This window comes from Manihot esculenta, chromosome 13 (assembly GCF_001659605.2).
Source record: "Manihot esculenta cultivar AM560-2 chromosome 13, M.esculenta_v8, whole genome shotgun sequence".
NCBI classification, from domain to species: domain Eukaryota; kingdom Viridiplantae; phylum Streptophyta; class Magnoliopsida; order Malpighiales; family Euphorbiaceae; genus Manihot; species Manihot esculenta.
Genome location: NC_035173.2, coordinates 7,643,148 through 7,669,275, shown reverse-complemented (window position 1 = coordinate 7,669,275; position 26,128 = coordinate 7,643,148). Strand labels below are relative to the sequence as shown.

Genomic DNA, 26,128 nt, shown 5'->3' with positions numbered 1-26,128 from the left:
GAAACAAGAACGGAAACAATTAAGCACACACCCTCTTGACCATGCACAAGGATTTTCAGAGATTAGATCAAGTGAAGAAGCTGACTTGATCAGACTGAAACCTGTCCAATAAGAAAGTGTCATGTACTATATATGTAGATTAATGCAAAATCTGTTACTTTTGGCTAAGCTCGATAAGAACAGTAAACGAACCACAGTAACCCTCCACATAGAGAAAATAAAGGAATACTCTCAAAGCAATTGATACAGCAAAAAGAAAAGCACTTAGGTGTTTCTAAATATGAGATGCTGTAATGTACTGAAATACGACTGTATTTTTCAGTGCTAAATGGATCCCAAACCATACAAGCAAGAATCTAACCAATGCATACAAAGCTTAAAGTCCGACAATTGCACATTCAGTCTGCTTTCACTGGGTTAATGGCCTGAAAATCACCAGGAGGAATCTAAAAAGTTTATGCGTAAGATTTTTTTTCAACATTAGTTGGACTCTGATAGCAGAACATGAAATATCAGCATTATGTTTTTCACAAATTTCGACAAGAATTCAGCTGTTCACAAAAAACATCACTATTTTTTTTCCCAACTAAAGGCAGTAATTTTGTTACCCTAATTTTTGAAACCTTCAAAGATATTCAAAGCACAGGATGAGAAATTGATTAGTTAATCAAGTATATCATAAAGAATTTTGAACTTCACCCACAGAAAGAGATCATTCATCATAGTACTAGTCATCATGAAACGCACTAGAACAACTTGACATGTACAGAAGCCTCAAAGTGTTCAGACCACAGATAAAGTAAAATGAGACTTACTGATACAATATTCACTCTAGGATATTCACAAAATTGACTACCATATTATGCACAGTAGCCACCAAACTCAGAGTAGAAGGCATGCATTGGTAATCATCCAGCTTGCTTACGAAATGCAAATTTCAAAAGAACAGTTATAATCTCTTGAATCCCTCCATACATTCTGCCCGGTAAAAACTCAAAATTCAGAGTGAAGACATCAGACTAATGATACCAACACAGCCAATCTGAAATTGTAAAACTTCATCCCACAACGTCAGACTAATAATACCAACACAGCAAATCTGAAATTGTAAAAATTCATCCCACAATATATATATATATATATATATATATATATAGAGAGAGAGAGAGAGAGTTATAAACATTACATGGTTACTCATTTGAAACATTAACAATGTAAATTGTGGAAAAGGATCACAACTAAATTACACATGAATCCTTGAGACAAAAAAAGAAAAAAGCTTAGTTGATTGCTAATTATAACATAACAGGACACTACTTGCCAATATATATCCATGAAACACACAATTTCACCAAGGAGGATTAGAATCCTCTCTTACAGATGGTGACCTGGAACTCAAGCTACCGTCTCTTCCAAATCTTGAGACACTCCTACTCTTTGGAGTACCAACCCCAGGGCTTGCTCCTCTGTAACTAGCACGAAGGGATTCATCAACAGAAGATGAAGACTTAGAAATTGCATTCCTCATAAACTTCTGTGCAGCAGGAGAAAGTGTGCGCACACTTGGACTTGCACTTCCCCCTCTTGCTGGAGAAGGTAATGGTGGTTTTTGAAACATCTTTGATCTCTCCCTCAACTTTCGTGCAGCCTCCCTTGACAATGAATGAGCCTTCACATCTCTTGCAGGTGGATTTGGAATCTTAAAATGTGACCCATCACCACTACCACCAATATCAATTGGAGTGTCTTCAGGTTCCAACCTCAATGGTGTTCCCTCTATCTCTCCCCATGTGATAAACGGTGATTCATCAACTCCTGGAGCTGGTGAAGGTGTCCTAACAAAACTATATCCATTTTCTGCCTTCTTCCCTGATTCCTCGTAAAACCCGCTTGGTGTCTTCCTCAAGTCCTCCAAATCATACTTCTTTGCTTTATCAACATCTCTGTCTGACACAGGAAGAGGGGTAGCCCCCACAACTGGTGTATAAAGCACTTCAACAGTTCCATCATCTTTTGGTCTAGAATCCAACATTTTACCATGAAACCGCGTGTTAGGCCTATTGATTTCTTTTGTTAAACCCTTCAATCTAACAGAACGTTCCTCTTCAGTCAAAGGAGCCTCACCCCTGTCTGAGGGGTTATACATCAACAAATTCTTGGCGGTGTAATTCCACCCCTCCAATGTGCTCGGAGGTTGATCAGATGTTCCGTAACCATCAGTAATCCTATCCCTCTTTGCATCTTCTATCAATTTAACATCCTGTATTTCACCTTCTAACAAGTGCCCATATCTCTCCTTCCTCTTCCTATTCACTTTCTCCAGTATTTTTGAAAAACTATCATTATCCTCACTTGTGTATCTCCTAAAGAAATCGTCTAAACTCAGTGAATCATCAACGGAACTTTCATGTTCACTAGACTCTCCATTAGCAGGCAATTCTCTATTTGCAGCACTAGGAGTTTTGTTATCAAATTCATCAAAGGGAGTGAAATTATGCATAAAAGTAGAACCTGGGGTTTGCGAGCGATTTCTAGTCTGAGTACTACCATCAGGGTTGGAATTCTTTGCTCTTTTGCCACGGCGCTCGATGATCTTCAACTGGGCATCTCGTATTTGAATAGGATCGCCAGTTTTTACCGCTTCAAGCCAATCGAGCCGGTCACGGAGTTTCGAGATGTCGGGGAAGAAATCGCGTTCGATGATTTTTTCGATCGCGGCAACGTAGGTATCCTCGTCCAGAACTGTAGGTCGCTTCCTAGGGTTTACTGGTGTACGGATTGAAGATGTGTTAGAGATTTGCAGAGCATGTTGCGGACTCGTAGATGCAGATGGAGATGGGGACGAGAGATGGCGTGGTGAGTGACCTGGAGATGAAAGCATGGTGAATCGGAACTGCGATTTGGGTTTTGGATTGACGACGAGATAGAAGGAGATTTGAGAGCTGGAGTTTCTTTGGGCTAGGGTTTTGCTGCCTCCGGTGCGGCGGCGATGTGGTGGTGGTAGTTAGCGAGAGGTGCTGGTGTGTCCTCAATTTCGTTTTTTTTTTTTAGGGGTTGGTTTACGCTTTAAAGCATTTTTAAAAGTCCTTGAGGAAAGGGGAATCCGGGACCGAGACGGAGAACTGGATGCCTTGGCCACTAAGCTATAGTGCCTAGGCCTGGCGCGTTCGTTTCAAGACGGTTCGGCTAGGCTTTATGATTACTTAAATTTACTAATATTTATCTTCTTTTATATTTTTAGTCATTTTATCTTATTTTTCACAAATATTTTAGTAATTTTATTTATTTATTTAAAATAATTATTAGTGTAATAGTATTTACTTTATTAAAAAATTTTATATTTAGAAGAATTTACTTATAAAATATCAATTTTTACTATTTTTATAGTTATATTCTATTTTTTTAATAAAATAAGTATTTACAACAATGCAATATTTAATTATACATATAAAAGGTTTTATAAATTATTATTATTTATTGTTTTTTTTTTAATTGCAAGCTTAATTTTATTAAAGTTCAAAAGGGTAAAGGCACAATTTTGAAGCCTAACCCTGGCTAAAAGATTTTCAAGACTCAACAAAGTGAAATTACAAGTCCAAGGAAAATCCATCCATAAGAAGCGCAAGAAGCCTAATCATCCCTAGAGTTACAGCCACCAGCCCCCTGACTCTGCGATGACTGAAGCTGCAAAAACTCCTTGCATATCTGAGAAAACACGCTCCGACTTAAGTGGTGCATATTCTATTATAACCAAATAAATGAAATTTAATAAATGTAAATGCAATTCAGTTAACGATTAATTATTTTTAAAATTTCAGTTTTTAATTATTGATTCGATTATTTTGATCGAATAATATGTTTAATTATTATTTTATTAAAAACATAATTTATAGTGGTTATTTTATAATTTAATACTATTATTAATTCTATAATCATTATTTTATTAAAATAATTTATTTTTTATTATTTTTATGAATAAAAATTTATCATTATATATTTTTTATTTATATATTTAATTAATTAATAATTTACAATATTTTTTACTATTAAATTTAATCATTTAATTTGTTAAACTAAAATTATAACTTATTAAATACTCAAATATATAAAAATTATAATAATTAAATATAAATTAACTACCTCTTTATAATTAAATATAAATTTCATTATCCTTTTATATTTAAAGAAAATCAACCTAAATTTCTTATATAGTTTACATAATATTTTAATTTAAAAATAAAATCTTATTATTCAAATACAATAATATTTGGAGCCAATATTATCATTCTAATATTTTTAAATTATACAAATTACAATTTAATTTTTAAAATTTAATAAAACTTATGATTTTAATTCGTATATTTTTAAGTAATTATAATATTTAGAAATTAATTTATAAAAATTTAAAATTTATTCATAAATAAATAATATATTTAGGGATCAATTATAAAAATATAGGTAGTTATCAGTAAATAATTAAAATATTTATAAATCAATGTATAATAATTTTAAAATTATTTGTAAAAGTTATAATATTTAAATTAAGAGATTAAATTATAAACTTTACTAAATTTTAGCCATTAAATTAGTTTAAATTGAAAAATATAATTATAGATATTTTAACAATTCTTTTTATAGAATTAAGAGAAATTTAATTGTGAGTAACGACATGCACTAATTTAAAAGCGCACGCTAAAAAGACTGTAGCTAATTCGTACAAAATTTTAAATGTGGTGTTTTCTCAACTCTTATTAGCACGTGACTGGAGTAAATATTACATCTTATTTGCTAAATATTAAATAATTCAACGAGTTATGACTGTTTATAATAAATGAGCTAATTGAATTAGATTTTATGAACTACAACTACATGACTTATAAAATCTTTGTCAATCATATTTTATACGAATAAATTAATGCGGATAAAATAAATTATAATATTTAGAATAAACGAAATGATTTGAAAATGATTATTAAATGATTAAAAATATTTTGATCATAATTTTTATTATAAATGTGAGAATCACTATTAAAATTCTAATTCAAAAAATTCGTTCAAAAATCTATGCTTTTTAATTGCTTTTGACTATGTAACGATCCGTCATGAGATTTAAAAATATTGTTTAGAGTTTTAAAATAAATTTAAAAATTTTTTTATTAATATTTTTTATATTATTCTGTATGTCTATTTAAAATAAATATTATATTTTTATTAAATGGTTTAATCTTAATTAATAATTATATATTATTCTTTAAACCTATTTAAAATTTATTTATTGAACAATTTTACATCGCATCATAAGAGAATATAAAAGTATTTAATTGTTGCGTCATAAAAGAATATAAAAGCACTCAATCAAGTCAGAATATTTACTCTTCTTATTGAATATTCTTCATTTTTATATAATTATACTCGACCTGTTTGCACATACTATGTGTGTTGATCTCATATCTTGGTAGATCATTCTTATCAAAACTATCATATGAAATGAACTTCCTTGCTAGTGTATGGGTTGCTTAATTAGAATGGTGCTTAAAGAAGGAAAGAACAACTTCTAGCATTTGAGAAGCTATATGGATATCAAAGATTTGGTCTTCAAGAGTATAGGAGCTTATTTTTCTATGCATATTTGAATAACATGAAACTAGTTAAAGTCAATTATTTTGAAATAAAATTAAAATCGAGTGATTTTATTAAAATAAATTAATCTTTTAATTTTGTCGATGTTTTTCACTTAGAGGGACGGTTGTTGCTGTTGACAATGACAGTTTGGAAATCGAGCTACATCCGGTGATCACTCTCGCTTCCATTGGCTGTTGTTACTCTAAATATTATTATAGTTTAGAAAAATACATGATTAACAATATATTTAAAAGTAAAAAAATTAAAAAAATATAATTAACAATATAATTGCAATTGCACTAAATATTAATTTAATAACCAAATAAATTTTATTTTTATAATATGTTTTTTTAAATTTTTTTATAAAATATTTTTAATCATATTTTTAATTATTTACTTTTTAACTAAAATAATAATTAGGATAGATTTTTAAAAAAATAATTTAGAAGGTTGGATTAATTCAAAATTGAATTAATATAAGTTGATATATGTAAATTTTTAATAAACTAAAATAAGTATAATAATAATATTAAATAAGTAAATGAATTTTAATTTTAAATAAGATGAATTTTACAACTATATCCCTGACCTTTTAGATTTTTATTAATTATATTCTAAAATTTGTTAATATGGCAAATAACCTGATACTAATACTGAAAATAACGAAAAAATATATTTATATATAAAGCTCAGAATTTAATTAATAATTAAAAATAATGGTGAAATATATTTATACAAGAAGTTTAGAATTTAATTAATAATTAAATTAATATAAAATGTAATTATAAAAATTTAAAAAGATAGAATTTTCGGTAACTAAATCTAAAATATTATTATTTTCATAACAAAATATTTTTTGTAATATTAAAAATTATTTACTATTCTTAAGTTAAATAATAAAAAATATTTACTATTTTTTACTCTTAAAATTTTTATTTTAGTATTTAAAAATTAAAAATATATCTTACTAATAAAAATTTTTATTAAATAAGGATTTATGTAAACGTAAAGTTAAAGCTGATGATTTTATTTAATTAAAAAAATTAAATTAAACATATTTAAGCTCAAAAATTTAGAGGCCTAATTACATTTTTCCGCTATTCATGAATCATGATATTTGATCCGACGGGTCATATGCGAGAGTAAAATCGAGAAAAATAGATAATACGCAAACATCAGAGATAGGCAATCAGAACCTCAGATCTCCAATCAGAAACATCATAGATTCTTAACTGTTCCCTCACCACATTCAATCATTTCCCTGCTCTTCTTCCCCTCCCCTCCCCGCTCTCGCTTTCTCTCTCTATACAGTTGTTGTGTCCTTTATTTTATTCTTTTTTTTCTTGTAGCCTTGAAAGTTTCAACTTCCCTAAACGCACTAACCATCCACTCGCCGGCTAGGATCCCGAGACCGGCGTGATCTGCGGCCCTGATTCTGAGGAAAATCCAACCGGTTTCAGGTGGAAGTTTGAGCACCTGATTAATCCTCTGCTGTAAGTTTTTCTACTCGAGCTCTGAATTGAAGGCTTGGTTCCTTTTGGTGTTACTATGGATGTTGATGGTCACTTCCTTCTTTGTGGCCTACTTGATTTTAATTCTCTCTATTAAGTATGGAATTGGAGCTCTCTCAGTTAGTACATGGTGTTTGGTTGCTCAGAAAACTTGTAAGAAATGGACCAGAAATTGAATTTTTGAGCCTAGTACTAGCTTTGTTCTTACCAGAGTTGAATTACTTGATTTTATTTTTACTTTTTTTTTTTTAAAAAAAAAAAAAAGAAAGGTTGTTCGAAGAATCATGGTCCAAAAGTAATTTGATTTTCAATTATCCTTTTTCTCTTGTTCAATTTTCTTTGAACTATGCACTGTCTCCGCAGACACTTTTCTGATAGTATTTGGGAAATTTTGATGGAATTTACTTATGGAGGTTCTTGAAAAATTTCCTGAATTTTTTTAAACGGAAGAGATTTGATAGAATTTACTGCGTTGGAAGAGAAATTTGCTTGTTATAACCTTAACAATATTTCATAAACGTAAAATTTTTGGACTTTTTATTTTTAATGTTTTATCCAAAAATATTATGCATAAGAAAATTCTGAATTTGCATTATTCTGTAGGATTCTTTGTAATGTGCTTCTGTTTGTTTGGTTGGTTGGTTGGTTGGTTTTTGAGTACATCGGAAAGAATTTGTTTGGTTTGTTAAGGGTAAAGTTGGAGCAGTCATGCATTGGCTGTGCTGGATGGAATGTTCTTTTGTTAGGATGAATTGAATCATTCCTTTGGACTGAATTTCAGGATGTCAGTCTGTTTGTTGGAACTTCTATATTTAGTCATCACTGTGGAATCATCAGCATTTTAATTAGTGAATTGGCAAAAAAACTCAACAAAATCCACTAGAATTTCTTTTTCTTACATTTGAATTAAGATTGCAGTTGAATATCACCCTTTTTCTGAATGCACTGAATTGAAGTGCGCTTAAATCGTCTAACGTTCTCAAAGTATAAAACATGTGTAATTATTGTTATTATTATTATTTTCCGAATGCACTGAAGTGCGTTTAAGTCGCCTAACGCTCTCCTAAGCATAAAACATGTGTAAGTAGCAGCCCATGTTGAAAACAGGGTTAGTGATTCACTGTAATTCAAACATTCCAGTGATGATTACCAAATTGAACCGAAAATAAAAGCTTTGATTGTGAAATTGGAACAACTTGACTGACTTGAAAGACAGTAACAATTGATGCAAGTTACCGTATTTTGTCATGTTGGTATTTTTTCATTTATGCGACCATATGGTCTGATTCATTTGCTTGAAAATCCGAAGGGCTGTCATTTGCTTGGTTCAATGCGTATGATGCAGAGATTGCATCTCAATAAACGGTTGTTGCCCTCTAGAAAATTATATTTGACTATCTTTTAAAAACCTTGCAAAATTAATGAAGATTTATTTTAATTTTCCACTAGTTGAAGTTCGATAATCTATTAAACATTCTTACCTCATACGTGGTTGAATATGCCATCAATAACCCCATACTTCGTTAAAGAGTATGCCATCAATACCCCAGATTGCATGCTCAGTTGCTCTTATATTAGTTTGTTATAGCACGCTCAAGAATTTGGAATACATAATGAGCACAAACACAATATATAGAGAGGGTAAAAAAAGAGAAAGATAGAGAGAGAAAGGAAGATAAAATTATTTATGTAGCTTCGTTATAAAGTTTAGATCCATGGACAAGACAGTAAAACAATTTTTTTTTTTTTTTTTTAATACGATGAAACAAGAACAAGTTAAAATCGCTTATATCTCAAACCCTAATTTTAAAATATATACTCAAGACTTTCACAATCTGTTGAAATAGGCAAATTTATTATATTTATAATGGTTCTCAATGGAGAGTGAGGGGGCAACGCCTGAGGCATATATTAGTATAAATATGGAAAAAATTGGATGGCAAGTCTGAATTATCTTCTTCTTCTTCTTCCTTTTTCTTTTTTATTTTTTTGCGCATGACTTCTTTCATACTTTCACAGGTATAAACAACCAGCACCACGTAGCATTTATTCAGGCTTGTGGTGAATAATAGCTTCCATAAGTCCCATGGTTTCTTCAAGGGAAGGTACAGATGAATTTGCTTCTGATAAATTGCAGAAAACACAGAGCTCAGATAGTGGGAGTCACACGACACAACAGATTGATGATAATGTAATTCATACAGCGCAAGATGAAGAAGTCACAACTGTCACCCCTGACAAAACTCTGCAGGATGGTAATGCTGGAATCCATATATCGCAGTTAGAAAAAGAAGGAAGTATCTCCTCTACAATGCCAGGTAAAGTCTCACAGATCCCTGGTACTGGCTCCAGTTCCCTGCAATCTGGTCAGGCAAGTAAAACTCCGATTGTTCGCGAAAAAGTGTCAGAAGATGGATATCATTGGCGAAAATATGGGCAGAAACTTGTTAAAGGAAATGAATTCATTCGGAGCTATTACAAATGTACACATCCGAACTGTTCTGTGAAAAAGCAATTGGAACATTCACAGGACGGCCAGATTGCAGATATTATTTACTTTGGTCAACATGATCATCCAAAGTCTGAGCAAAATCTTCCACTAGCCGTTGGGTTCGTGCTGTCTGTTAAAGAGATGGCTGATGAGCCTTCATCAACTGGCACAGAAGGTAAGAGGGAAAAATAATTGATCTCTATCTCTTAATTATTGACTTATTTTAATACTTGTAACCAAAATTAAATAATAAATTGCAGAAGATCATGCGTCTCATCTACTCAAGTCAACAAGTACCTCCCAGATTTCAGCTGTTACAAAAAGTGAGAACAAAAAAGGTGAACTATCAGAATCAAATAAGATAAAAGATGAGGTTGAAAACGATGATGACCCACGCTCAAAACGACAGTATGTTAAAAAAAAATAGTTCATTTATTTATTTATTACTTTACTGATTATTTGTGAAATAACCCTTGTTTTTATCTGCCAATAAATTAAACAGGAAGAAAGGCAACCGTATTGTTGAACCTGTGGCTGTAGATAAGCCAACAAGTGAACCCCGTCTTGTTATTCAAACTTTAAGTGAGGTAGATATTGTGAATGATGGGTACCGTTGGCGCAAATATGGGCAGAAATTAGTTAAAGGCAATCCAAACCCAAGGTAATTATTAATTAATTAAGTTTAATTATCACATTCAGGGTCATTCAAGATAAATTACATGAGAAGTCCTAACAGTATTTTTCTATTAATTCCAGATGCTTTATTTATATATATTATTTTTACATAAGCGGCAAGAAGTTTGTTATCCAGTTCATTTTGATCCATATGGTTGTATATTTTCCCATTAGTCTCCTACTCAGCAGAAATAATAGCAATAGTTCTCAAGTGAAAACGCTGATGAGCATTAGGACTTCAAATATAGTTAATTTGCACTGCATTACAGCTCATCTCAGTCAAAAGAAGTTATCCTTACTTATGATCTACACTTGAATTATGTAGGAGCTACTACAGGTGCTCAAATCCTGGATGCCCCGCTAAGAAACATGTAGAGAGAGCATCTCATGACACAAAAATGGTTATAACCAGTTACGAGGGACAACATTATCACGACATGCCTCCTTCAAGGACAATAACTCATAATGCAACTAGTTTAAGCGCCTGTACTTCTAACATCAACATTGGTGAGTCGAGCATTAAATCAGGACCGAGTGATGGGGTTGCTCAAAATAGTTCAGACCCAAGTGGAAACTCGAAGGAGCAAGTGAATAGCAAGTCAAGAAGTAAATATAAAGGAAGTGAGTTAAAGGGCTCTGATATGGTCATCCATTCACGTTCAGGTGGTGATAGTAAATCAAGTGAGCTGTGGAATGAGAAGCCAAGTGTTACAGAAGGAAGTGGTGCTGTAGTTGTCAATTCCAGCTCAATTTCTGAATGTCGATCCATTGAGCAACGTGATGGTGAGTCCACAACTGAATCTAAAGTGAATTGTGCTATTTATAGTGCTCCTGCTATTGCTTCAGGTTCAGAAACTCATCCAAATGAGCAACACATACCGAATGCAGAGCCTGTTCAAAGCTAATCGAAACATATTGATATTTAGGAAATGGTCAAATGGGGAAGTGCATCCAGCTTTGTAAATTAGTTTACTACAATAAAACAAATAATCCTTCAGATGTATGGAGTCCCATTAACGTCTGGTAATATAACAAACTTCAGTATTTTAGGCAAGCTCAGTTTGTTATGCACATTATTTAAAAAATGTTTTTCACATTTTTTTAACATTTAATGCATTCAAAAACAATGAAAATATTTTTATAATTAAAGAAAAAATTAAAATATGTTTAAGACGAACGACTCTGAAAATTAAAAAATGTTTAAGAAGAACACTTTTCGAAAGTGTGAAAAATCTTATTAATGCCACTTAATTTTCTAAAATATGAATTTAATGTGTTAAATATTATAATTAATGAAGAAAAATAAGTCAATTTTTTTTAAATAATATTTTTTATCTATTATTTATTTTCCAATAAATTTGATTTTTTTAAATAAATTTCACTTTAATCTTTAAATTTTAGTGTAATTAACAATTAGTTTTTATATTTTTATAATCGAATATTTAATTTCTTATATTTTGTAACTATTTAAAGGTTTTTTCATTCATTAATTTATTTGTTCAGTGATTTAAAACTTGATCAAAAGATAAATAATGAATTTTATTCCTAAAATACTCTTATTATTTTCCTCCACCTTTAACCTCTCCTTCACCTTCTCACTCTTTCCAATTTTTCACCAGAATACTCTTTCATTAGTAGCAGAGAGATGGCTTGGTTAGGAATTAAAGTTTAATTAAAATATTTTCTGTTCTTAAAGTATTAACTTAAAAAGGGATAAAAAAGTCATTTTATATGCTACTAACAATATTTATTATCGAAGAGATTTCTAATTTAAATGAATGCAAAATATAAAAATTTAGCCATTCGATTTAAAAAATGTATAGACGGATACTCTAAAATTTAAGTTTACCTATTTTTTCTTCTGATTGGGGTTCAAAATATCTAATTGGAGGGGATTCCAAACTCTCTAGTTTGGTATCCTATCTCATCAGCTAACTCATTATGGAAGATTTGGGAATCTTTGAACCGGTTGGAAAAGGAAATTGCTCATTTGCAGGTAGGAAGGGGCAATCGGCTACTTGAATTTGGCTCCTAGATGCTTGACTGGATAGTCAAGCTGGCCAGTTTCTTTAGAAAAAGTGCAACTAGTATTATCAAGTTAGGTGTTTTTACCCTCAAGTTTGACATTAAAGCTTATCAGATTGGACCCATTTTCTAATAATAATAAAATTCTTTTATAAATGGTTTAACGCGCTCAAAATTTTTCTAGTCACCATACTGACTTGACCCAAGTCCACGGAACTCAAATTTAATCCTCGAAAAAAAAAACATTGTTGAGAGGACAACTGCAACCTCCAAAAGAATCTCTTTTATGGAACTACAAATATATATATATATATATATAAATATTTTTTTTGAAAAATTAATTTTGTGTTTTTAAAATATATCAAAATTAACACATTTATTTTTCTATTTTTAAAATTATTTAATTTCTATATTTTGAATATATCAAATTAAAGGTACCTTCATTAAAATAATATTTTTTTCAGTTTTATAAAACTAATATATGGAGAAGGTATAAGAATTAATTTTGAAAGTATTATGATCATTTCAAATATAATTAAAATAAATAAATTTGAAGAGACTTCTAATTTGACAAAGAAAAAATACAAAATTAAAACGGTTAAATTTAAAAAATAAATAAATATATGCATTAATTTTGATATAAATTGAGTAGGTAAAAGCAATTTATCTATATCTCATGAATCCAAGAGGCTTAATTTGTTAAATCTGATATTCCTATATTTTTTGGGGAAAAGCCAATCCCAGGTTTGAAAGACAATGTTAAGAGGATAAACTCCCAAATCTCAAATACATTTGTCAAGTAACCAAGTCAACGGTTGATTATTTTCAGACCAATAGAAACAGAAAATTTTCCTGCATTTCATAGGAATATGCCCACAGGATAACACTCAGGAATCCAACACCTAAGTCCCTAAGAACGTGCATATATTCTGATCATGCCAAACCACCAAACCTGGTTCTTCCAAGGCCAAGCAAAAAAAACCAAAAAGAAAATATCAAAGAAAATAGCCAACTTTCCACTTTTAAAAGAGAATTACACAGCTGAGGCCACCATCTTCCTCCTCAAATCCATCCAAAAAAAAGGGAAAAAACAATGGAAATACTAGAGGTTCTACCTCAGCTGGCCGCCCAAGTTTCAAAAAGAGAGCGGATTGGTATGCAGCAATTTTCATTTCCACGCACAAGATGCCACCAAATCTCTGTTCATCCAACCAAGATAAAGAGCCCCATCTCTCTCTTCAAGTCTATATCTATCACAATAGTTCTCTAGCAGAGTTTTGATGGTGGCATTTACCAAGGAGCTTAAAGGGTATGGCGTAAACCCTGCCATTTTGAACCTTGATCTCCACTTTCCGAGCAGCTCGTGTCGTTCCACCCTCTCAATTCCCTCGCATGCTATTATGTTAACAACATCCCTTGCCAGGCAATGCTGCTCAACATTGATCCGTTCCTTATGATCTCTTGGGAGAGTAACATCAATTGATTCAAACATTGCTGTATAATAGTTTAGTGTCTCGAGGAACCGAGGGAAGAATGGAGCAGTATTTGTGTTGGATTCTTGCTCAACAAGGGTCACAACCTTTGGAGACAGGCTCTTAACCAGCCTCAGAAGCCGGTCTCGATGATTCTGTGTGCTGACACTTTCATCAGGCATGTGATGAAGCACAAATGCGAAATTCACAGTTAGAGCCTCCCCGGGACGAACATCAAGGTTCTCTACCTGAACCTTGCAACCAGACATGGCAGTAGCATGAAATTCGAATGGCACCTTAACCATCTCAGCAAGCCTAGATAGCCTCTTCCCCACTATATCAAGTCCTCCTCCACGGGCATATGCCGATGTGGAATCATCAATACCTGTAATACGGATGTGGGGAGGCCCACCAGGTCTAGCAGCAAAGGCCTGGATTAAAGTAATCCACTGACTCCCTTGACCAATTTGGAAATCAATGATGTGAACCCTGTTTTCATCCTTCATGGCTTCTGCAATAGCACCATTTGCTGACATGTATCCAAACTTGAAATAGGGACACACCTCATAAAGAATGTGCATATAAGAGAGCAGCTCAGCGCTGGCTGGTTCGTTGCATCTCAAAGCTTTGTAGATGGAACTTCCTGAGGAGGCTAGCCGAGCAACAAGCCCCTCCAACATGTATGCACTCAATCTTTGAATTGGTTCACCAGAAACAGACACCATTTGTCTCAGTTCATCCATTAACCATTGAGCCTTTAACATATCCTTATCGGATACTGCTTGTGCACAGACAACAAGGACATGTTTTAGGTCCCTTCTAGAAATTGCCTCCATTACTTGTCTCAAGCTATCCATTTCTGGTGACTCCATGCTTGTCCCATTCCCAAAGGTGCTTTCAATGCTGTCAATAATATCAGAATCAGGACCAAACATTGCATTTTCTAATTCTTTCAACTTGTTCTGGAAGTTGTGGACATCATCAGTTATGCAGGAACTACTTATCGGAGAGCCATAATTATTGTCAGGAGAATGGTGCGTACCGGGTGGATATGACTGAGACTCTTGCTGTGACACAGGACTTCCATTGGGTGAGAAACTAATGGTTGATGGAGAGTTGTGAATTGTATAACTGCCATTTGCTGAAGATGACTCCAGGGTGCAGTATAGTTCATGTGAATTCAGAATGGATAAACTGGTTCCTTGGCTGCTGCCATTGGAACATAGCTGGTGATCCAAATTCTGGAACTGAGGCATGCAGTATGCCTCAACTTCCTGAATTGGCTGATAGTACAATCTGCTAGACATGCCTCTACTTCTGACTCTTTTTGATGCTTGCATTGAACACTCAATCAGTTTACCTGATGCCACTTTAGCGACAGGGACAACCCAGCTGATGGTCTTAGCAGGAATGCTTTTGGAAGTTAGTTAACTGATTACCAAACCACAGAATGCAGCATCTAATTAGTGTGCTTTAGTTATCCTCGCACGGACATCTACACCCTATGCTTAAAAGAAGCTTGTACAGTTTGGAATAGGTTCTTGCTGAAAAATCAGCTAAATGAGCCTCACAGCAATAATAGAACTTAATGACACTGCATCGAGCAGCTCCAAGATCATTTATCTATATTTCCGTATGAGATCCATTTGGCAGAGTGAGATAAGCCAGCATAATAATCTGCAAAAACAAGAATCAAAATAGCATGAGAGGTATATATGTATATATTTTTTGCAGCTTAAAAAAATATTGTTGCCCAAACAACAATTATCTATCACAGAAAATAGGAATGATGCATTAAGCGAATAATAAAAGACAACATATTTGATCAGGCAAAAGTTCATATGAGACCTAGAAATAGATATTTTTTTCCCCTTAACAAGGCAAGTGCAAAAATAACACATTTTAGACTCAACGAATTTGTTCCTAACCATCCTACTCATTCATCTGTTAATTTAATATGCCACAAACATTAAAAAAGAGGGATTGAGCACATAACAGTTCATTTGGATTTTTCATCAAAATAGGTTGGTTCAAAAACTACTTATCAGTTTATCCAAAAGGCTTCTAGAACAAAATCACAAACATAAAACTGAATCATTTTCTTTTTCTGTTCTCTCCAATTCCTTTTCAATATACCATGCAGCTTCATATCCTTTTTCCCTGCTATTTTACTGCTAAATTGATCAACTCCATCTACATCATCTGTCACATTCTCTTCAACCCCAGAAAAGAGGAAAAAAAAAAAAAAAAAAAAAAAAAAAAGAAGAAGAAAAAAGAAACTGGCATGCGTGCCAAGGCAAGAAACTTCAGAAGCAACCATCAAAACCCAAAAATCCAACTCCGGCCTAATCACAAAATATAATCCCCACCCACCTCCAAGATCAAGTTTCTATGCATAACATGCACACACATATATATATATATAGGAAAGGCATGTATTACCAGAAAAAGCAAAAATAGATTTTCAGTGCATCAAAACACCAACTCATCCCAAGGGAACAATTACTCGACAAAAATTGAAACCCATGGTTTTTAGAAAAACAGATTGATAGACTTTCACTTGTTCAATTAAAAACAACCACGAGACCTTTTCAGTCACAAAATGAGAGCAGATTTCAAGGCGAAACAAGACCGAACCTTGAAATTCAAATATGAACAGCAATTATTACTGACACAGAGACCCAAAAAAGAAAAAAGAAAAAAGAAAGAAAAACAAAACATTGAGAAACAATGATAAAAGAAAATCCTACCATTAACAGATCCACCACAAACCCATTCTCGCATTACTGTTAATCCATAGGAACTGATTTTCGCAAGAAAAACTTTCTCGGAAAAATCATGAACACTTGAATTCCATCCAAAACAGAGAATTTCAAGGCCAGAAACAACAAGAAAAGAATAATTTTCCTCTTTTTCCTTTTCTAAAGAATAATTTCACTATCAACATGTTGATGTTGGCATCCCACCTTGATTTGAGGAATCGTCAATTTTGTGGTATTTCACTGTCACCAGCAGAGGCTGAGAGAGAGAGAACAGAGACCGAGAAGAGAAGCAGAGGAAGAAGAATATTAGTATTATTTTCAAGGAAACAAAAATAATAATAAATTTAGAAATAGTACTTTTTGGTAAAACGACATTTCACCTCTTATTGTCTACAAATCAAGCTGTCTAATGGAATCTTTGAGCCCCAATCCAATTGACATAATTGCCCTTCTATTTAATTGTTTTATTAAACTCAATTTATTAGTAAAAAATAATTAAATAATTTAATTATTTCTATGTAATAATTTAGAAATAACGGGTAACTAATTAAATGTTTTTATTTTTGAATAATTTTAATTTTTATTCAATTTAATTAACATTCTTAAAATCAATAAGATTTTTTTTAAATAAAAATTAAAAATTAAAAAATTAAAATTAAAAATTTATTAAATTTATTCGAATAAAACTATCATTCCATTAAATCCAAAATATCAATTTCGTTATGAAGAGAACAGCAGCAAACATCAATATTTTCAAAGCATAATTGTGACAAGAAATTGAAAAAAAACACAAAAAATGTTTGGACTTCTGTTGATTTGAATTTCTAGGCCATGTTTGGCATCCATTATAATCTAAGTTTTTATTGTTCAGCTGTTAAAATAAATTGCTTATTTTATTATTTCAATAAATTTCTAAAATTAACCAAAAATAAATTAAAAGGGAAAATAAAATTGATACCCAACAGACTATAATTATTTATTATTATTGACTTATTTTTAAATTTTTGTTTTGTATTGATTTTCTGATGCCAAAATGGGATCCGCCGCTATATCACAAATTTCAATCTATAACACAATTAAATTATAAATCATATATTATTGTATATGAAAAAAAGTAAAATTTTTTAATATTTATTATTGTATATAAAAATATATATAAAAATAGTAAAGTTTGGTTGATAGCTATTAATATTATCTGGTCGTTCTTTGATAACCGTAGACCAATAGTATATTTTTTTTCTAAAATTTATTGTACTACAAAGTAATATATCAAACTATAAATTCACAAAAACATTGAGGTCCAATCCATAAAAACAATCCAACTAATCAGATTAAACTAACTCAATCCACTCGCCCCATCACACAACATCGCTCAATATTAATCTAGGCCATCAACTGTCATACACCACATTGCTAAAGCTCGGCAGACCAGGAAGATAATGAATAAAGCTATCACCACTAGATTTGGTCTTCCTAAAGTTATAAACAATAAACCTAAATTATGCAACTAAGAAATACTCTAAAAAAGAAACATACAAGAGACTTTGTCTAGTTATCAATCGATAAGTCATCAAAAGTAAATAAGAGAACTCTGCGTACCACAATTGAAATTGTCAAAATAGAGGGTTGGCACATGGCATTTTCAATCTAGGATAACCATATAGCTAATCTGGAGACTTCAACATCAATTATCACGGATCCAATCACCCTTGACGACCACCATCACAGAGTGAGCTCAAAATCCTCATACAAAACAAAACCCTTACAAATTCATACCAAAATACTCTCAACAAACATCACCTAAAAATGAAAACAAAACAAAACAGACACCTTTCACCTGAATGTAGCAAGTGCCAACATCATACCCTTGATCACGTTGCTCATTTCGCTCTCTTTCTGATAGTGTTTATGCTGATCAAAGTGATCCATGAATTAATGGGTTTGAGGTCTTATTTTCAGTTGCCTTATTCTAATTTCCTTTATAAAACATTCTTTTATTTTATCGAGCATACTTATCACCGCAATAAATTATCGAATTACGAATAGATTTTACCAATAAATTTTAATCCGTTAATAATTTTAATGATTTATTAACAGAGTTGAAAAATCTGTTGATAATTCTTAATATAAAATATTTTGTGTAAAAGTTCACTGATGAATTTGAAATTTATTAATGAATCGTTGGTATTATTATCGAATTTCAAAATGATTTAGTAATTATTATCAGATTTTAAAATTTTTTAGTAATTTATAAATATATAAAATAATTGGTGTTAAAATTTATGAACAGATTTAAAATTCATTAGTAAATCTGTTGATAATTTATTAATAAATTTCAATCTGTTAATAAATTTTAAAAAATATTTAAATTACTAACCAACTCTTGATAATTTATGAAAAATTTACTAATAAATTTAGAAATTTACTTTTAAACTTTATCATTAAATTAATAAGTACAAAAATATTGAATTTATCAAGAGATACCATCTGTTAATAAATTCATAGATAAAATTAAAATAAAATTTCACATAAAATTTATACATTCTTTTTTTAAAAATTCACATTTTTCAGTTATCTAACGAATTTTATGATAATTTTTAGAGAGAAAATTCGCTCTCTTTTTTTTCAATTTAATAATGGATTGTAAAATTATTATTAAATCCGTTAATAATTCACATCTATAAATATAATACCATCTCATCTCCCTTTATCATTCATTCATTCTATCATTTTATTTTCTTCCGTTTTCATTCTCTTTCTCACATTTCCTTTCTTTTTTTCATTACTCTATTTCATTTCACATTTTTATCTCATATTTTTTCCTCTCTGTTTTTTTAATTAATTTACGTTCATTTCTTATCCTTTCTTATCTCGCTCTTCCATCTTCTTTTATTTTCTTCATATTTTTTCCATAATTTTCCTTTCACTTTCTTAATTTTCTTCCCATTTCTCTTTTTTTTTTTCATTTTCTCAATAATTTTTATTCATATTTATTCTCTTTTTATCATTTCTCTTATCATTTTTGACTTTACTCTCATCCTTTCTTCCTTTTTATAATTTTTATTTTTCTATTATTTCTTTTTTTTCTCCTTTTTCTTTTCTCTTTTTTCTTTTTTTTATCAACTTATTTTATATTATTTACTTTTCTCTTATTTTTACTTTTTAAGTATTTCTAATAAATATTAAACATAAATTAAATTTAATAATAATAATAATATAATTTCAGATTTTATTAAACTAATAAAAAATAATATTAACAATAAAATTTATTATTTAATAAAAAATAATTATATTTTAAATTATTTAAATTTCTAATAAATTTACTAACAAAATACAATCTGTTAATAATTTATTAATCGATTTACTAACAGATTTTACATCTATTAATAAATTATTTTTCTCACTTTATTAATAGAATTTATCAGTAATAATAATGAAAATTTCATTGATATATTTGTTAATATTATTAACAAATTTAAAAACTGTTTGATAAAAATTATCAATGAATTTTTTAATAATAAATTATAATTTATTTATAAATGAATTTCTCAACCAATTTTTAAAATGTTCAAATATAAAAGTTTGAGCTTGTTATTATAAAGTGATCATTTAAGCAACTTGTTATTTTGAGCGTGCGAATTACAACTCTTTAGTTTCGATTTTGGTGTGGTTTTAATTAAAAATTAAAATTGAAATTAAATTTTTTATTTTTAATTTTTAGAAATTATATTTAAAATTAAATTTTCATATAATTAAAGATCTTATTTTAGCTGTACTTTTACTTTAATTTTAATTAAATCTTAATTATTACACATAAAATTATAATATTTTTATAATTATTTTAAATTAATATATAATTAATATTAAAATAATAATACTAACATTTAACTACTAAAAATAATATTAATATATACTATATTCAATTCTCATAAATATATTATATTATTTTATATATAATATTAATTTTATATTTTTGATTAAAAGATCTGAGTAATCAATATATAAAGGTATATCATGTTGCTCATTATATAACTAAAAACTATAAAACAATTATTATTTAATTTATCAATATTGAGAGGTATGTTTAAGGTATATGAATAATTTAATTTATGAAAATAATTAGATAATATTAAATATAAAAAGAAAAAATTACTGCAATCCAAAATTTAGCCTGGTGAAAAGTGCATTCTGTAGCCTTGAAAGGTCTAAGATTCGACTCCCCCAACCCCCTATTTAAAAAAAAAAAGAAAAAAAAAAAATTACTACATAACTTCTATAATATTGAAAAACTTATTAGTTAGTATATAAATTTTAAAAAATATATTAAAGCAGAGAATGATTTAAAAAGTCTACTAATTTATTTTTTTAATAATTTTATTATTAATTATTTTATTATTTAATTTTTATAATTTTAAAAAATTTAGTAATTAATTTTTTAAATTTTTAAAAAATTTACTAATTAATTTCTCTAAATAATTTTATCATTAATTATTTTACTATTTAATCTTTATAATTTTAAAAAATTTAGTAATTAATTTTTCAAATTTTTAAAAAATTTACTAATTAATTTCTCTATATATTTAACGGTTAAAATTAATAAAATGAGTAACTATTAAATTTTTTAAAATAATTTTAAAAAATTAATAAATAAATTTCTGAATTAATATATTTTTTCAAAATTAAAAAATTAATAAATAAATTTCTCTGTACTGTAAGAATTAATATACTTTTTAAAATTAAAAAATTAACAAATAAATTTCTCGATACTATAAGGATTAACATATTTTTGAAAAAAAAAACTAACAAATAAATTTTTTATACCATAAAAATTAAATAATTCATATACAGATAATCATTTCTCTGCACTATAAGAACTAAATAGTTCATATAAAGATAATTAAAGAGTATATATATATATATATATATATATATATATATATATATATATATATATATATATATATATATATATATAAATTAAATTCTTATTAAGATAAATTTCAAATATTTTATAAATAATTCATTTTATTTACTCTTATATATTTATAATTTTCTATTTAATATTATTTATTATTTTTTAAAATTTAAATTTATACTTTTTAAATGGAATCATATAATTTTGATAATATAATTTATAAAATTATATTAAAACTATATAAAATATAAGAGATGTTATTGTAAATATATAATAATATTATAATACCACTAAAATTATTAAAAATATATATAATTAATTTTCAATATGCTTTCGATTTTATAAATGGTAAATAAGTTTAATTCCTATGATATTATGATACAAATGGATATAATATTTTAATTCAATTTGATTCAAAATCTTAAAAAAAATATATATGCTATCAGGTTGTAAATAATTTTAAATATTAAAAAATTTTAATCTTTGTAATTTAAATATGTACATTAAATTAACCTTTAAAAATAATAAAATAATAATGATTTTAACTATATTTTTATAGTATAAAATAATATGATTTTTTTAAAAATTATGAAAATTAAATAATTATTTAAAAAATATTAAAGTTAATAACAATAAATTACAGGAATTAAAACGGAATTTATCCGATTTGTTAAGGAGAAAACAATAGTTTTTGTCAGTATTATAGTTGGCGATGGTCGTGCTGGAGGCCAATATGGTAAATTTGTGCCAAATAGTAAGAAAATAGTAAAGAAATGAAAAAGAAAGTAGGGACCCACAAAGAGAGATGAGGAGCTTACGTTAAAGGAAAGAGATGACGTGGAAAATATTCCTTCCACGTCAGCTAAAATTAGCGAATCCCTTTACTTTTTTTTTTTTATCTTTTTTATCTTCTTAAATTATAATATTTATTTATTATTTTATTATGGTTATTATTTCAATACTCCTCAAGCTTAAATACATATAATAATTAAAAAAAAATCTTATTTTAAAACTTATTTTTTAAATTATATTCCTTTTTGTTATTTTTTATTATATGAACTAAATAAATGACATATGATACATTTAAATTTTATAAATTTATGTATTACAATATATAAAATATTAGTATCGTAGTTTTAAAATATTTAGAACTATGACTGAAGTAGAATGTGAATCAAACCAAATCAGTTTTAAATCAGAAATTAATTATAATTGTGAAGCTGGTCCAACCGATGGTTCCGAGCAGTGACCAAGAGTAGATTTGCATATATGTCTCCCTGGACCTGAACTCTACGTATCCTCGTTAACTAAGAATTTACAATCAAATATTTTTTAAAAATTTTTTTAAATAGTTCAATTTTCGTATTTTACTTTATCAAATTATATATATATAACTTTAACATAATCCGATAATTAAAAAAATTAATTCGTTTTAAATAATATATATTAAAAAAGATAGAAATAAATATTTATAAGTTATCCATAATCCAGCCTTGAAGGCGAAGTTATGAGGCCAGCGTTTCATTGGGTGCCATATGGCCATTAGCCAATAAATACCTTATGCCGACCATTATCTAATCATCATCGTTGATTTTCTTCCTATCTAAAATATTTTTTTTTATTTAAAGTAAATAATTAAACCTACGTTATTAAAATTAATTAAGTAATATATTAAAATCACCGAAAATTGAGTTATTCTCAAAAACACTGTTGGATAAAAAAATTCAAAAGTAGTGTTTAGGTTTTTATTATTAAATAAATAAATTATAAAAAATTATTTTTATCTGGTTCTAATTTAGATATTTAAGAAAGATGAATATGGCTAATATGATGCGATCTGAATTGTTTGGTAATCATTAATTGATAATTAAGTAAAGTAGTGTTAGAAAGTAATAAATTAAAAATATACAAAAAAAAAAAGTTTATGTATATACCAATAATTACCTTAAATATAAAGTTAGCATGAAAAGAATGATGATTACAAGTTCACAGTGAATTTCTCCTTTCGGTTATTACTGATTATAAGTAACTTTGTTCTGCCGCATTTGCAATTTGGCTTGCATGCAGCATGCCACAACTTAATTAAGAGAAAAAATCATCGACAAGAAACAATGTAAAGCATTTATCGATGCAGCCATCTACCTAACGTCCTGAAAAAATAATGTAAAAATTTTACATATTTATATTTTAACAGAAATTTTTTTAAAAAATAAAATTAGAATTATTTGTTATTAAATTAAATTTATGAATGCACGGTGGATATTATTTATTAATTAACTATTAATTTTTATCCTTTATAAACACTCCCCACTAATAGAATTTCTAACAAAAAGACAAAGGCGCAGGTCAAGGTCAGGGTCAGGGTCAGGTGGTGTATTCCCTTTCCAAAACCCTAAAAAGACAGAACTTCCTCCGATAAATTGGGGTCCATGTGCGCATGGCAAACGCAATGAGCCTGTCAAGCCACACACTATTTTCAAAAAGGGACCCAATCTATTTACGCAGTTCCACGGAGAAACCAACCATTATGAGACCCTTTGACTTTGGCATGCAGAAACGGGGAAACATCGCTGTCGTTTTGCCTACCCTTCTGTATCAGCTTTTGGGAGATCCATGTCCATTGATTTTCGTATATGATGCAGGTTCATTTTGCACAATGTGTCCCCACAACCCCATCCTTTGTTTTCCATTTTGGGTCTCATGTGGGTCCTACTTTTTACACTTGTTTGTCTCTCTTTGGACCTCCCTTTTTGGAATCCCTTATGCTTCAATTTTTGGGCCTTTGTTTCATTCTCCCACTCATCACCGGCGTGTCTTTCGCAATTAGTGTTCCTTCTAAGTTTTGTTTCCTATTTTTAATTGAATTTTTAAAATTTATAAATCAATTAAAATTAAATTTTATATAAATATTAAAACCGTTACAAAAATTATAATCAAATAAATAAACTAAATTTAATATTCCATTTCCAAAAAAATAAAAAATTTAATATTAAAATTATTAATCAAGAAATTATAATTGATTTAGTATTATTCATTGAGTTACTATTCAATCCAGTTAAATGAGTAACTGAAATTGAATTCATAGAAAATAATTTATTTAAATAAAATAAAATTATATGAAAATGAATTTTATAATTTAATTAAATATTATATTAAAAATTATAAAAATTCATTAAAATATATACAATAAATCCAAATTACTATTTCCCTCTTTTTTTTTTGAAATTAATGGGATGATAGGATTGTTCCTATGAATGAGATAGGGATTCATTTTTGGTCCAATGAGAGGTAAAAAAACATATTAAGTGATTAGAAAAAGGAAAAGCAGAATTGGGAGAAAGAGACAACAAAGGATTTATCCTCCATACAAAGGATGGTGGTGTAGTGATTAGACATCAATAAAATCTATGTAATGTGGATTTTTTTTTTTATAAGTTGTTTGTCATTTTCACCATCTCAATTGTCACTACAAAGACTTAGCAATTATTTTAATTTAGACATCCTTTATTTTGTAAGATTCATTGTTGGGAAAATATTTTCATTCTTACTTTGATTATTATATTCAATTAGCATGCTTCATTTTTTTTCACATATTTTTTTAAGTATATTATTTCTAATGGCTAATTAATTTTAATAGTTAATTGTTATAATTAAAATTTTTAGCTGATGTCTAACTTTTTTCTTCTATTGAAAAAATAAAAAAGTTTAATTTTAAAAGAAGACATTTCCTACGCAGTTTAGGTGAAAGGCGAAAAAGACCCCTTCTGGACAGTCTAAGCAATCTGTGAGATACCACCACTCTGGAAGAGGTAGAATTCTAATCTTGTGTCAGAACCTACGGGCCAAGGGACAATCTCAGGTAGACAGTTTCTGTGGGGCGTAGGCCTCCTAAAAGGTAACGGAGGCGTGCAAAGGTTTCTTCGAGGAGGACGGAGATTGGCCCTCTAATGCAAAGGCAGAAAGGAGTTTGACTGCAAGAACCACCTGTCGAGCAAGGATGAAAGTCGGCCTTAGTGATCCGACGGTGCCGAGTGGAAGGGCCGTCGCTCAACGGATAAAAGTTATTCTAGAGATAACATGCTGATCTTCCCCAAGAGCTCACATCGATGGGAAGGTTTGGCACTTCGATGTCTGCTCTTCGCCACCTGGGGCTGTAGTATGTTCCAAGAGTTGGATTGTTCACCCATTAAAGCGGTACGTGAGTTGGGTTGTTCACCCATTAAAGCGGTACGTGAGTTGGGTTCTTCACCCATTAAAGCGGCACGTGAGTTGGGTTCAGACAGTTCGGTCCATATTCGGTATGGGCGTTAGAGCATTGAGAGGACCTTTCCCTAGTATGAGAGGATCGGGAAGGACGCACCTCTGGTGTACCAGTTATCGTGCTCACTATAAACGCTGGATAGTCAAGTGCGGAGCGGATAACTGCTGAAAGCATACAGGGACGGGTTCTCAGTCCCTGCGGGGATGGAGTGACAAAAGTTTTGAGAATTCAAAAGAAGGTTAGGTGAGATGAGCCGTTTATCATTACGATAGGTGTCAAGTGAAAGTGCAGTGATGTATGCAGCTGAGGCATCCTAACATATTGATAGACTTGAACCTTATTTCTATATGACCAGATCAATTCGATTAGGTACTTACCATCTATTTTTATTGCT

The 26,128-nt window shown here is 29.5% G+C and overlaps 3 protein-coding genes across 4 annotated transcripts; 1 reads left to right on the top strand and 2 right to left on the bottom strand.

Moving 5' to 3' along the window:
- Positions 1 to 1,173: 1,173 nt before the first annotated feature.
- Positions 1,174 to 3,159, bottom strand: LOC110630197 (splicing factor ESS-2 homolog). The gene has a single exon (XM_021777560.2). It carries the CDS (start codon positions 2,879 to 2,881, stop codon positions 1,349 to 1,351), a length of 1,533 nt encoding a protein of 510 aa, XP_021633252.1. The 5' UTR covers positions 2,882 to 3,159; the 3' UTR covers positions 1,174 to 1,348.
- Positions 3,160 to 6,819: 3,660 nt separating this feature from the next.
- On the top strand, positions 6,820 to 11,353 carry LOC110630562 (WRKY transcription factor 1). The gene is made up of 5 exons (XM_021778099.2): positions 6,820 to 7,115; positions 9,153 to 9,799; positions 9,885 to 10,032; positions 10,127 to 10,285; positions 10,625 to 11,353. The coding sequence occupies exons 2-5, from the start codon at positions 9,220 to 9,222 to the stop codon at positions 11,202 to 11,204; spliced, it is 1,467 nt and encodes a 488-aa protein (XP_021633791.1). The 5' UTR covers positions 6,820 to 7,115; positions 9,153 to 9,219; the 3' UTR covers positions 11,205 to 11,353.
- Positions 11,354 to 13,160: 1,807 nt separating this feature from the next.
- On the bottom strand, positions 13,161 to 16,916 carry LOC110630531 (scarecrow-like protein 21). 2 transcript variants are annotated; one of them, XM_043949869.1, is made up of 2 exons: positions 16,763 to 16,916; positions 13,161 to 15,473 (listed from the first exon to the last, which is right to left on the bottom strand). In XM_043949869.1, exon 2 carries the CDS (start codon positions 15,134 to 15,136, stop codon positions 13,493 to 13,495), a length of 1,644 nt encoding a protein of 547 aa, XP_043805804.1. In that variant the 5' UTR covers positions 15,137 to 15,473; positions 16,763 to 16,916; the 3' UTR covers positions 13,161 to 13,492. The 2 variants fall into 2 exon arrangements, with proteins under 2 accessions (XP_043805804.1, XP_043805803.1); XM_043949868.1 differs by having other exon boundaries at positions 16,547 to 16,882.
- Positions 16,917 to 26,128: the final 9,212 nt, after the last annotated feature.

What these genes read in the sequence shown, in the direction of transcription:
- LOC110630197 (XM_021777560.2), bottom strand. Translation starts at nt 2,881, where the DNA reads ATGCTTTCATCTCCAGGTCACTCACCACGCCATCTCTCGTCCCCATCT.
- LOC110630562 (XM_021778099.2), top strand. Translation starts at nt 9,220, where the DNA reads ATGGTTTCTTCAAGGGAAGGTACAGATGAATTTGCTTCTGATAAATTG. An exon ending in TTCATCAACTGGCACAGAAG is followed by an intron (nt 9,800 to 9,884) that starts GTAAGAGGGAAA and finishes AATAAATTGCAG; the next exon opens with AAGATCATGCGTCTCATCTA. An exon ending in GACCCACGCTCAAAACGACA is followed by an intron (nt 10,033 to 10,126) that starts GTATGTTAAAAA and finishes TAAATTAAACAG; the next exon opens with GAAGAAAGGCAACCGTATTG.
- LOC110630531 (XM_043949869.1), bottom strand. Translation starts at nt 15,136, where the DNA reads ATGCAAGCATCAAAAAGAGTCAGAAGTAGAGGCATGTCTAGCAGATTG.